The sequence below is a fragment of the Pinus tabuliformis genome, chromosome 4_2, assembly GCF_031772625.1.
Source record: "Pinus tabuliformis cultivar Carrire ecotype Pingquan chromosome 4_2, CPIR1, whole genome shotgun sequence".
NCBI lineage: Eukaryota > Viridiplantae > Streptophyta > Pinopsida > Pinales > Pinaceae > Pinus > Pinus tabuliformis.
In genome coordinates, this window is record NC_142304.1 from 845570999 (window position 1) to 845585193 (window position 14195).

At 39.1% G+C, this 14195-nt stretch overlaps 1 protein-coding gene across 2 annotated transcripts in view; it reads right to left on the bottom strand.

The window, feature by feature from the left end:
• Nucleotides 1-247: 247 nt before the first annotated feature.
• Nucleotides 248-14195, bottom strand: part of LOC149172321 (putative prefoldin subunit 4) — a 42894-nt gene continuing 28946 nt past the window's right edge. For both annotated transcript variants that reach the window (XM_089424306.1, XM_089424305.1), the window contains one exon: nt 248-624. In XM_089424306.1, the coding sequence (XP_089280432.1) occupies nt 364-624 (261 nt within the window). In that variant the 3' untranslated portion in view covers nt 248-363. The remainder of the gene's footprint in view (nt 625-14195) is intronic.

Genomic DNA, 14195 nt, shown 5'->3' on the forward strand with positions numbered 1-14195 from the left:
ATTTACCAATTGACAAATTTGGATGCTTGCAGTTTAATTAGATAATCACATGTCATACTAATGTAAAACTTAGAATTAGACAATGACGTGTCCTACTAATGTAAAACTTAGAATAGGACCTGGCTGCTTCTATAATGAATTTTCCCAAACTTGACATTTTAGATCACGATTCTAGCAATGTAACAATGTGTAGTATGGTGACTAAGCAGTCAATCTTGAAAATCACAACTACACGATTGATAACATATGTGCAATAGACCTAATATCATTTAGCATAAACTCAAAAGTTTGAAAAAACATCATGAAGATTGTCATTCTTACAGAAGGAATAGCAAACCGAAAGTTCCACATAAATGTCGGTTATTAGTCCTCTTCCAAATTAATAGAATCGTTGAATTTTCCGTAGAGAATTTTCTTTAGGTCAGCCATCTGTGCCAGAACTGACTCCTTTTCTTCCTCTAATTTTTCAAGTTCTTTTGTGGTTTCCTCCTTCATTGATTCTAACCTGTTCTCAACTTCCTCTTTTGGCATGTGGCTAAAAACTTCTCCAAGCTGAAATCTCACTATTTCCTCATCTGCAAGTATGAGTTCATTGCTTGCATCTTCAAGGTTCTCTGTCATTTCCTGCATTGAAGAAAAGAAGAAACTCAATTTTTCACATATTCTCAAAGTCAATACGAAAGAACACAGCAACGAGAACAATTTGGTAGGGTATAAAAGGCCCTTCTTACATATGATTCCTTATTGAGGTTCATTCGATTCTATGACAATGAAAATGTACACTGGAAAACAAAGCATACTAAACAGGGTATTAATCACAATAACATAATACAACATTTCAATTATGCATTACAAAAAAACAGTTCATAGTATTAAGTCTGTCTCCTATCAAAAATGTATCGGACTTGCTCACAGTTTAACATAGTCAGATTTAAAACATTTCTTATCTCTTCTAAATTAATCAGAACTACATCATCTTTGAGATCAAAACAATATAACGAAAGCCCTTTACTAACAGTTTACAATGGCCAAATTTAAAATATTTCTTATCCCTTCTAAATTAATGAACTATATCATATTTGCAATCAAAAGAAAATAACGAAAGCCCTTAGAAATAGCCAAGGCAGGTTTTCTTCGAATTACCACTCAAAACTAAGGTACCAATTAAGATTATAGGATCTAGGACAGCATCAGATATAAATTATTTAAACAATTTACAACCCTTAGAAGACACCAGCCAAGGGGCACCGTAGAGATGACAAGAAGCCAAATTAAGGGCCGATTCAATCAAAAGGCTACCCATGTTACGCTGTGTCCAGGAAAACAAAAAGCTAGTATCTTTTGCACTTTGTGCTTGAGGCATGGTTACAAGAGCTAATGTTAAACCTAAATTAGTCATTATAATGTATTATCTTTCAAGTGTATTTTGTCGTTTAATTGACAGATAACTATTACATCTTGATCACAGATGTACTTCAATCATTTATGACCAAGTTGTGAATTAAGTCACCAAGTCATCATCAGCATTAGATATAAATTATTTAAACGATTTACAACCCTTAGAAGACACCAGCCAAGGGGCACCGTAGAGATGACAAGAAGCCAAATTAAGGGCCGATTCAATGAAAAGGCTACCCATGTTACGCTGTGTCCAGGAAAACAAAAAACTAGTATCTTTTGCACTTTGTGCTTGAGGCATGGTTACAAGAGCTAATGTTAAACCTAAATTAGTCATTATAATGTATTGTCTTTTAAGTGTATTTTCTCGTTTAATTGACAGATAACTATTACATCTTGATCACAGATGTACTTCAATCATTTATGACGAAGTTGTGAATTAAGTCACCAAGTCATCATCATGAAGACATCGATAGGAATTCTAATTAAATGGGTTAAGGGTTGTGTTTCCCAACTATTGTCTGTAATATCCCCAGGGAAAAATTTTCCCTTAGGGTTATTAGGAGCATAAGATACTGCAGTATTTCTACTCTTATGCAATTAGAGATAATATTGAATTCTCAACAGAACAATTAGTAGTTGTTTCCATCAACATTTCATGCAATATAGCCAACCCAGCCATACAAAATAGGATTACAAGTCCACAGATTCTCCAATATCATACCAAGGTTTAAATACACAATTGATGGTTGCTGCTACAGCAGACCCTACAGCCCTAATTCTATGGTTCTGACTTCAGTAATAGCGATGTTGAGTTCGCTGCTACAGAAAATCTCAACCCCTTCATTCAATGGTGCTCGTCACTGCACAAATTGCTCCCTCACAAGCTTACTTCCTACAAGGCACTCCAACATACCGTAGTGTAATGTCCCAAGGGGATTTTTGCCCATAGGGTTTCAAAGTAAGGAATATATTGCACTAATTACACAGTATCATTTGCAACTTTCCAAATGACAATCAGAAAGCAACAGTGAACAGATAAGTATAATCAGCCCGAAACTTCAGTAGCTTACATCAATTCCAATTTAACAACCGTTTACTAGGGCTGTTACACCCTAACAGTATCAATCCCTTCAATGCTGTTACACCCTAACAGTATCAATCCCTTCAATACTGATAATATAGTTGCAAACACAAATTAACCCTAGTCAATTCAAATGTTTCTACCAACAACTTACAGTAGTGTAAATCAACAACTTCAATCCACAACTGGTTCCACAACAACTTCAATCTACAACTGGATTCTGCTACACTGATGACTACCCTAGTGAGCTGTCTTGCTGCTTTTACAGTCCTGTTTGGTCTGATCTGCTGTAACAATCCCCGGATGACAGGGTCTTCTTTAGTTGCCGTACAGGACCCTAACCAGGTGCCGCCAGGGGGGATATCCTTAATCAGCCGCAGTGTATCTGCTGTTCCAGGGGATCTGAGCTTTCTGCCACAGGGGTCTAAGCTTTATCCTTCAACAGTCTTAAGTATAACCCCTACACTAATTCATTGTCACAACAATGCCCAGAAATAGGTTGACCACAGGTGATTCTAGGCCCTAATCCATCCTTAAGTCGTAGTAGTGTCTGACTGCCTTCCTATGGACGTCCACAGCCCTAGAAGAGTTGATCAATGGGCTGCTGTCCTCAAAATGAGCCTCAGACTTGTTGAAAATTGGCAGCTCAGGGATGAATTTCCTTAAATAAAATTTCATTTCTGACAATTCCGGAGTGACTTTCTAAAAATAGAAAGTCATGTCTAGCATCTCAAATATGACTTTACAAAAATAGTAAATCACTTTGTATCAATTGGAAATCAAGTGTAGTTGATGGAAAATCACTCAATTTATCATTAATCAACCATCATAGTTCAAATTTGAAATAATTATCAATATTATCACTACTATTATCATTATCTTTATGATGCTATGATATTATTATCAAAAAAAAAATCAAGTCACCTTACCTTCATACTTTGCACCCCCTCTCCTTAATGTCTCATGTGACTCTACGTTACACTCTCTCTTACTCTCTCATTAAAGTCTTGGTATTTTCCTCTTACACACTCATTGAAGGCATGTCATAAAAGATTCCTCTTGCGCACTCTTAAAACATGTGTTACACTCTCTCTTAAATACATAAGTTACAAAGGCATGCATACCTCTCCTTAAATGGCATTTGTTACCCACTCCTTAATTGCATGAGTTACTCTTCCTAAAAAGGCATGAGTTACACTCCTCAAGGCATGCGAGATTCCTCCTTCGAAGGCATGTGTTGCCTCTCTCCATAATGGCTTAAGTTACTCTTCCCTATTTGGCATACAAGTTACTCTTAAGGCATGCTCCTTTATGGCATGAATTCGTTGCTCCTCCTTTATATATGTGCCTCATATCTTCTCCCCTCACTACTTGTGCATTGTGAAAGAAGGATTCGAAATTGAGAGAGAGAGACTTGGAGAAGATTGTGAAAAAGAAAGACTTGGAGAGTTGTGTTATCAAAACCAAACCGAACCGAAGGTTTGAGGCCAAAACCCAAGGTTTGAGGCCAAAACCAGTTCGGACCAGTGACCTGAACCTTTTTTGGCCGGTTCGATACCGAACCAGGTGGTTCTTGGACGAAACCGGCTGGTTTGGTACCAAACTAACATTTTTTCATTGAACTGTTCGGTTCAGTACTGAAGCGGCCAATTTTATACATTACCGCCAAGGACCCTTTGAACGCAATTTTTTTTTCAAAAAAGCAATGATTTATGACAAGGGAAGCCTAGTATTTGACCATATTGCCCTACTAATGCTATGCAATTCATGGTAATGTTAATTCTTAAAATAAAAGTGACATTCACCTTTATCTTTCGTTTTCATCATTTTACTTAAATTTTTACCATTACCATGAAATGACTCGGGATGTATGAGTGGTTCTAACCTCATTGGATTTCATATGGTGAAAGTAAAATTTTAGATCTCACTCAAAATCCAGTAGACTTAACAATTTTCCGGGATTTCAAGATTGGGGGGATTGCAATGCTACATTCGATTTTGTCCTGTACGAGGGTATGGAACTAGTATTTGATCAAGAGTACCAAGCCCTCTATGTACCTTGATGTTAGTGGCATTGGTTGCCGTACTCCTCTATCATGAACCTACTAAACAATGTACCCATCACTCAAATAAAATCTTGACTTAACATGCTATGTTTTTTAATCTTATTTTAATGCTTAGAGGGTGATATTTTATTGATGACAAAGATCCCAATATAGGCAATGATTTTGATGATATGTAGGTATTTGTTGTAGCATGATTTTTTTGGATGTCAGAAGCCATGTAGAGCTTGTTTGTTGATATATTTTTGGTTTAGAGATGGATTGCACTCGGTGCTATTTTGGTTATGTGCACCCTTACATGTTGTATAAATGAGAACTTTTGCTTATTTGTGTATAAATGGTTTGGATTCATATGGATGCACATGAATATATATGGTTTTCTTTAAATTTTGAATATTTTATGTGTTTTTGGTTGACTGGTTTTTTGGTCTAATTTTTTTACCGGTTTCCGTCTGATTCTGACCAATTCCCAGTCCGGGGAGTCTACCGGTTCAATGACTGGTCTGGTTCTGATAACTATGTTGGAGAGTAAGAGCAGAACTTGAAGGTTGATTCACAGTTTGCATCAATTGTTGCTATTAGTGATATTCATGCTACAGCTTGTTTAGATTTGGGTGAACTTACCCATTCTCTTGATCTCTCATTGTACTTTGTATCTCTGCTCAACAATTGATATCTAATACAAGAAGAATCTGGTTGGGATTTCCTCTTGTGGGTTTTTCCCTGGTCATTGGACTTAAATTCTCTATCTCATTTTTTTCTTGATTGTTTTCCATTGTGCATTTGGTTTATGGTCTATCTACAATTGTTTAACTAATATTGCAAGATAGAGAAGTTTTGTAATAAGAGAATGTTACATCATAGAACATCAAATTTTAACATGGTATCATAGCTTTGGTGAAGACAAGCCCAAGAAGATAAAAAGTTGTCACTTTTTATTTGCTGCTGAAATAAGGAGTCCTTACTTGTTGCTCCTTCTTTGCTGGTGAAATCTTGCGGCTCCTTCCTTGCTGCTGAAATCTTATTTGCTGCTCCTTGCTGCTGAAATCTTACTTGTTGCTCCTTGCTGCTGAAATCTTATTTGTCGCTCATTTCTTGTTGTTGAAATCTTACTTGTTTCCCCTTTGAAGATCTTATTTGCTGCTGAAATAAGGAGATCTCATTTGTTGTCTCATTTGCTGCTGAAACAAGGAGATCTTATTTGTTGTCCTATTTGTTGCCGAAATAAGGAAATATTATTTGTTGTCCTATTTGCTGCTGAAATTTGTTTTGATCAAGATGTCTTCTTCTTACTTCAAGAATTGTCTTCTTCTCCTACTAATAATGTGAATTAGAATGACAAACAAGCTTAATGTGTTTTATCAATGTGATCATGACAAATTAATTGCATAACTCATCGGAAACCCACCATCCCAGTTCTAAGTTGTCCTGACATATTTCCTCTGGCCAAAAGTGCTCTAAACATAACAAAATACAAATAAAATCCACAATAAAAAGTGTTGAAAAGGAAACATTAAAACCTAAAGGTGCTCCTAATCCCCTAAACTCCAATTCTGCCTAGGAGAACAAATTTCTTTTTCCAAGCATATGAGATAGTTCTTTATACCATTGTACATAATTAAAATCAATATATCGGGTTTTTGCATTCTGTAATCTAAAACGCTGAAGTAAGTCTCAAGGATACTATTCCAAATGATTTAGTTCTTATAGTTACAACAGCATTAGAAACATCTTATCAGATAATCATTCAATAAAGGATTAAGCCATGTTATTAGTGGATAATACTTCTTGGGACTAGTCTTAAATCTTGATCACTACACCAGGTCTCAGGCAGACAACATTTCAATTTTTTAGTACCTTCCATGAGCCCATTTGTGGCAATGTTAAGCCAAAATTGGTGACATGATGAATGATGGGTTTGGGGCTTATAGCATACAGTTATACAGCATGATGGGTATTGGGCTCATAGCATTGAGTTTCAATTATTTGTTGTCAACTTATCTGTATCCATGATTGCATCTACACAGTGTATATCTCAAAGCCACAAATACTTGACATTTGCATGCATGTACATCATGTTTATTTTTTAATAGCATATGCAAGTTCTTAAAAAACAAAATTTAAGTCATTGTGCTTATAGATTCGCCTTTGGTTGATGAATCCATTTGGCAATTAACAATAGTTATTTTTATGAGGGCCTCCTCTTGTAAAGCGCTACAAAGGGCCCCTTGCTCCAAATTGTGGAATGTCACCATTACAACTTCCTGAATCTGTACTTGCAATCAACCTGCTGTTCTATATTGAAGGTTTTGAAATAGACATTTATAACTTCATGTCAATAGTGGAGCATAATGATTGGATATCTTTAGTTTGCAATGAAAATTTGACTATGATTGTGTACAAACCCACTGCTTGTTATCAAATTGTTCTTTTAGATGAGCAATGTGGAAATTGTATTCATCAATGCCACTATGCTTAGCATGTGGCTTATAAATTAGATTGCATTTAGTAGCAGCACTTGTGGCTGTTTATTTCTGTAACTGTTGACATCTTCCATATGCATAGTATCTCACTAACATGTTGACAATATGCAGCCTAAATCTTATAAACTGCAGTCTAAATAACATATTCTTAGAGAATATGACTGAACTACCAACTTACCTATTACCCACCACCAGTGGGTGACCCCATAGGAGAACTTTTCTCCTAGATTTGTCTTCAGCTGTGTTAAAATTAGCAACTAGGGCCAAATTCCACCTTGGGACAGCTCATTTGATGGAGATGATGATTGCATTAAATTCCTCTATTCGAAAGAACCAAAATTGATATAAAGGTCATCCAATTTGAACAAGCGGAAGTGCATTTTTGAATTTATGCCCACACATGTGCAAATTGTTTCGGTCAGCCACATCAACATTTAGGATTTGTTACCTATCACTTCGTGGGTGATATCCCCAGGAGAAATTTTTTTCCATAATAAGCCTCAGCCAGCAGCCCCTTGATGCCTCCTACTAGCTCATTGTGCCATTTCTCTGCCACCTAAGCCAGCCATGTGATCCCTCACCCACCTGTATGGATCGTATGTTTGAAGGTGGGCCTCATGAATCTAAAGGTATGTCTTGTCATTTGGTAATTGAGTATTGGGTTTACTTATCATGGATACTTATGGGTATGGATTGATGGGGGTGTTTTGTGGAAAGAGTGGGCTTAGTTTGTGCTCCTGTCCCCTTGATCTCTTTTGGTTGTTACCTTTGGATCTTAGTCCTGTGGGATCTCCTTTATTGACCATTTGGTTCTAGGGTGGTACTACTTGGGAAACCCTAATTTTGGGTGTGTGGTCCCGCTCCTTTATCCACACATATCACTCCCTTTCCACACACTATACCCCCATTCATATTTTCTCCCACCTAGCTCCACATAGGGCTAGCCTCCCTATCCCCTTGCCCCCACCTTAGGTCAGGGCTAGAATGATGCCCCGAAGGTTGAAGCAATTAAAAGAAAAAGTGAAAAGCATAAATGGCCACATTTAACAGGAAATTGTACCACAAAATGCAAAAGATGGTCGGGACAAAAATAATTAGCACGTGGGCAAAAGCCATTACATGAGCTCTACCCCAATCATTGGCCATCACCCTGGTTCCATAGGCCCTAGATGAGCCTCCTCTATCATTCAGGAACCCATGATTGTCCCAACCCCTGGAGGGCAATAAACCACCCTACCTAAAGGGGGTAATCATTGTTATATCTTGCACATCATGCTCTTGTCCTTTGAGCCCCGAGCAGTTAATTAAAGAAAATTCATAAAAGGAAAAAGGCATATGAAGAAGGGTGGAAAAATCAAGGTCGAGGCACTTCATGTACCACGATTGCTCCCTCCTATACATTACATACCCAGGTGTGGGCTTCCCCTTATCTAGCTACCCCTGGAGGGCAATAAACCACCCTACCTAAAGGGGGTAATCATTGTTATATCTTGCACATCATGCTCTTGTCCTTTGAGCCCCGAGCAGTTAATTAAAGAAAATTCATAAAAGGCAAAAGGTATATGAAGAAGGGTGGAAAAATCAAGGTCGAGGCACCTCATGTACCACGATTGCTCCCTCCTATACATTACATACCCAGGTGTGGGCTTCCCCTTATCTAGCTACCCCTATGCCCCACTATGTGGCCCAGGATTGCCCCTCTCATTCCCTATTCCATTCCACTTATTTATCACTTGCCACCCCCATTAGAGGGATGTACCTTGGACATATTATCCCCTTTAAGGGCTGAAAACACCTAATAAGGTACTTGGCTAACCCCCTTTGGAGCTTGGAGACACTTTCACATGACAAAGGCCACTACAGAAGGGCATGCCATTATGCAGTACCCATGTTGTTATCCATGATTTGTAAGCCTTTTACCCGATTATTTTAATAATTGGTTGTACTGAAAGTCTAGGGGACACATTGGATCTTACGCAGGATTACAGGTGGTTTCCATTTGGGTTTGGTTTCCCTATATGGAATCCTAACCCCCAGAGGTCTACATTGGCACATGTAGGGTGTGCATAGAGGGCCACTGTTGGGTTGTGTTATATTCTTTCCACGACTAGGCCACCAGGGGGGTTAGAAGGGGGGTGGAGCCCCCCCTTCGTTGCGCCGATTGCGTAACGGGGGGCTCACGGGGGGGTGGCAACCCCCTCTGTCTGGGAGGTTTGAGGGGGGTGGACAACCCCCCTCTACGGGGTCTGGAGCAGCACCCTAGGCAAAAAAAAAAAATGGACCCTATATTAGGTTGGGCGAACCTACCTATGGTTTTGTGCATGGTTTTCGCACATGGTTTTGGGTGCGATGGTTTTCAGTCCATGGTTTTGGACATGATGGTTTTCGGTCCATGGTATTGGATGCTTCAGCATGTATAAATATGTATTGTAACATTGAAATGAACATAATGAAAAATCAAACTGGTAGTCCCGGTTTTGAGATCCAGGGGAAAATCTCTGTGTATATGTGTTTTATGTGTTATGCTCTCACATTGTTTATTTTCTGTTGTTAGAATTCGTATGCAAGTAATTTATGTATGGGGTTAAAACCTACATTTGGTATCAAAGCTAGGTTTTGGCTTCAAGGGGACGCCTTTGTTGCTGAGGGGTTTCTCTCAGGCCCGTGGTAGACCCTGTTCAGTGGGAGATTTGCAAGATCGATTCTGGTGGTGAAAAAAGATGGCGAGTAGTGGAAAGATAGAGATCGAGAAATTTAATGGTCAGAGTTTTGAGTTGTGGAAACTCAATATGGAGGACCTGTGGGTGGACAAAGATCAGTGGATCACAGTAAATTCGGGTACTAAACCAACAGGAGTGTCCAACGAAGAATGGAAGTTGGATCGAAAAGCAAAGAGCACAATACAGTTGTGTGTCTCATATTCAGTATTGTTAAATGTATCAAGGGAAGCTACAGCTAAGGCTTTGTGGGACAAGTTAAGGACTTTGTACCAATCTAAGTCTCTGGTGAATAAACTGTTCCTACAGAAAAAGTTGTATAACCTGAGGATGAAAGATGGAGACTCGGTGACAAAGCATCTGAACGCATTTAATACTGTGGTAAGTCAGTTATTATCTGTTGATATTAAAATTTCAGATGAATATAAGTGCATCAGTTTGTTGTGTTCTCTACTAGATTCGTGGGATAGTCTGGTTATTGCAATAGGTAGCAATGCAACTGCCTTGCAGTTTGATGAAATAGTCTCATCCTCGCTGACGGAGGGGATGAGACAGAAAAATATGGAGAGCCAGAATGGTGATGCCTTGTCTATACGAGGATAGTCCCAGAATATAAACAAAAATAAGTCATCGAGTGGGAAATCTAAATCTCCAAGAAAACCTGTAAAGGTGGTGTGCTGGAAATGCGAAAAGGAAGAGCACTACAAAAAGGGTTGTAAATCTAAAGCTCCTGACAAAGGAAAGGGATCTGATGATGCTCCTTCTGCAAAGATGAAAACCAACTCAGATAAGAGTGGCTTCTTCAAGTACACATGTAGATCATGAGGCATGGTTGATTGACTCAGGTGCATCCTTTCACTTCACTCCCCATAGAGAGTGGTGCTGCGAGTATGAGAAATATGATGGTGGTGATGTCTTCTTGGAGGATGACAGAAAGGCTAGAATCATTGGTCGCGGAAAAGTAAAGTTGAAATTGCAAGGTGGAAGGGTTAGAACACTTCCAGGTGTTCTACATATTCCTGCATTAGCCAGAAATTTGATTTTTGTAAACAAGCTGGATGATGCAGGTGTAAAAACAGTGTTCGAGAATGTTACCTGCAAGATGGTTCGGGGAGCACTGGTATTGATGCGGGGAGTTCAAATTGGAACTTTGTACAAGCTGCAAGGTAGCACTGTTGTTGATGGGTGCAACAGTTCTGTGGTTCCTGAAAGTGGAGCAGAAAATCTAGTGGTCTCTGGAGAGAAGACCATGCTGTGGCATCTAAGGCTTGGACATATTGGAGAGAAGGGCCTTCGAATACTTCATGGTAAAGGTATGTTAGTAGGTATGAGTAATAGCTCTCTGGATTTTGATTTCTGCGATAATTGTGTATATGGAAAGCAAAATCGAGTGAGTTTCCCCTCTGGTGGTAAGAGGGTGAAACAGATATTAGAACTTGTGCACAATGATGTGTTTGGACCTGTGAAAATTCTATCACTGGGTAACTTTGTGTACTATGTATCATTTATAGATGACTTCTCAAGGAATACATGGATATATTTCCTTAAGAAAATGTGAAGTCTTTGACATGTTTAAAGAATTTAAGGCTCTGGTGGAAAACCAGACAGAGAAGAAGATAAAGGTGTTGAGGACAAATAACGGTGGAGAGTTTTGCAATAAGGAATTTGAAGAATTTTGTAAGAAGTGTGGTATAGCATGGCAGAAGACTTCTCCATACACGCCTAAGCAAAATGGAGTTGCAGAAAGAATGAACAAGACGTTGATGGAAAGGGGAAGAAGCATGCTTAGTGGTGCCGGGTTAGGACAGGAATTCTGGACAGAGGCAGTGAAGACAGCATGTTACCTGGTCAACAGATCACCTTCATCAACATTGGAGGATAAGACTCCACAAGAGGTATGGACTGGTAAGAAACCCTCTCTTTCACATCTGAAGGTATTTGGATGTGATGCATATGTACATGTTCCAAAGGAGAAAAAAACCAAGTTGGATAGTAAATCTGAAAAGTGCATCTTTATTGGGTATAAGGATGGTTTAAAGGGTTATAAGCTTTGGAACCCAGTAACAAGGAAGGTTGTGTATAGTCAAGATGTGGTGTTCAGAAAAGTGAAAAATGTTATTAAACATGAAATCCAACCAAAGGAACCTAAGAAGATAGAGTTTGAGCTTAAGGAGGGAGAATCAGACTCTACAGCAAAAAAGGAATCAAAAGATGAAAAGCCACAAACTCCAGGTGTGAGAAAATCAGTTCGAGAAAGAAGACAGCCAAAAACGTACAGTCCATCTACTTTTTGTTCAATTTTTTCTTTATCTATTACTGATGATGATCCTAGAACTGTGAAGGAAGCAATAGATTCAGAGGATGGAAAACTTTGGAAAGAGGCCATGGTTGATGAAATGGCATCTTTGCACAAAAATGAGGCTTGGGATCTGGTGGAGTTGTCAGCTGGAAGGAAACCCATTGGCAGCAAATAGGTGTTCAAGAAGAAGACAAATGCAGAAGGAAAGATGGAGAAATACAAAACTCGATTGGTAGCAAAAGGGTATTCTCAGGTGCCGGGAATTGATTTTGGTAATATTTTTTCTCATGTTGCCAAGGTAGCTTCTATTAGATTACTTTTATCTGTTGTTATTGCTTTTGATTTTGAGGTAGAACAGATGGATGTGAAGACAGCTTTTCTTCACGGGGATCTGGAAGAGGAAATCTATATGAAGCAACCTGAAGGTTTTGCAGTGAGGGGTAAGAAAGAACTGGTATGCGAGTTAAAGAAGTCTTTGTATGGGTTAAAACAGTCACCAAGGATGTGGTATCAGAAATTTGATACATTTATATGGGGACTTGGCTGAACCAGAAGCAAAGCAGATCACTGTGTGTATTTTAAATTAATTGGTGACCATGTTATTTATCTAGTCTTATATGTGGATGATATGTTGTTGGTTGAAAACGACAAAGAAATTATTCAAGATTTGAAAACCCAATTGTCCTCCAAATTCGACATGAAAGATCTTGGTGCTGCAAAACTATATTTTGGGCATGGAAACTAAAGGAGATCAGGCAAAGAGGAAGCTCTAGTTAAACCAGAGAAAGTATGTCGAGACAATACTGCAGAGGTTTAATATGCAAGATAGTAAACCGGTGAAGGTTCCTATTCCTGTAGGTGTAAAGTTATCTGCTGAACATTGTCCCAAGACACAAGAAGAGGAAGAGGACATGTCCCGTGTTCCATATGCAAGTGCAGTCAATAGCCTGATGTATGCAATGGTCTGTACTAGACCAGACATTGCACATGCAGTGGGAGTATTGAGCAGGTTTATGTCAAAACCAGGGAAGGAGCACTGGACAGCAGTGAAGCGGGTTTTCAGATATTTGCGTGGCACTAGTGATTATGGTTTGTGCTACCAAGGAACACCGGGATTGGACAGAGTTTTGGATATCCGTGGCTTTGTTGATGCAGACTGGGCTAGAGATTTGCATCAGAGAAGATCTACAAGTGGGTATGTGGTTAACCTATTTGGAGGTGCAATCAGTTGGATGAGTAAGAAACAATCTATAGTGGCACTATCAATTACAGAGGCAGAACACATGGCAGGCACTCATGCAAGCAAGGAAACAGTTTGGTTGCAGAGATTGTGTTCAAGTATGAGGTTAGTACATGGAGCTATAAGGATAGACTGTGACAACCAAAGTAAAATTTTCTTGGCAAAGAACCCTGCTTACCATTCAAAGACAAAGCACATTGATGTTCAGTATCACTTTGTGAGGGATAAGATAGAAGACAAAAGGGTGTTGCTGGTAAAGGTGGACACTTTGAAGAATACTGCAGATGCATTGACAAAATCTATGAGCTCTGAGAAGTTCTCTTGGTGTAAAGAAACAATGGGCATTATAGGGTTGGATAAATGACTAAGCTCTCATGTGGCCTCCTGTGGAAAGAAAACAAGAAGTGGGAGAATGTTGGTTTGTTTTATATTCTTTCCACGACTAGCCCACGTAGTGAACAGGGGGGTTAGAGGGGGAGCGGAGCCCCCCCTTCATTGCACCGATCGCACAGCAAGGGGGTCACAAGGGGGGTGGGCAGCCCCCCTCTATGGGATCTAGGGCAGTGCCCCGGGAAAAAAAAAATTGGACCCTATATTAGGTTGGGCGAACCTACTTATGGTTTTGTGCATGGTTTTCGGTCCATGGTATTGGATACTTCCGCATGTATAAATACGTATTAAAACATTGAAAGGAACATAATGAAAAATCAAGCTAGTAGTCCCGGTTTTGGGATCCAGGGGAAAATCTCTGTGTATATGTGTTCTATGTGTTATGCTCTCGCATTGGTTATTTTCTGTTGTTAGAATTCGTATGCAGATAATTTTTGTACGGGGTTAAAACCTACAGCCATGGGCCTCCATAGCAGCAAACAGCACTCCACGGATCTTCATGAATGCTTAGAGATTACTAG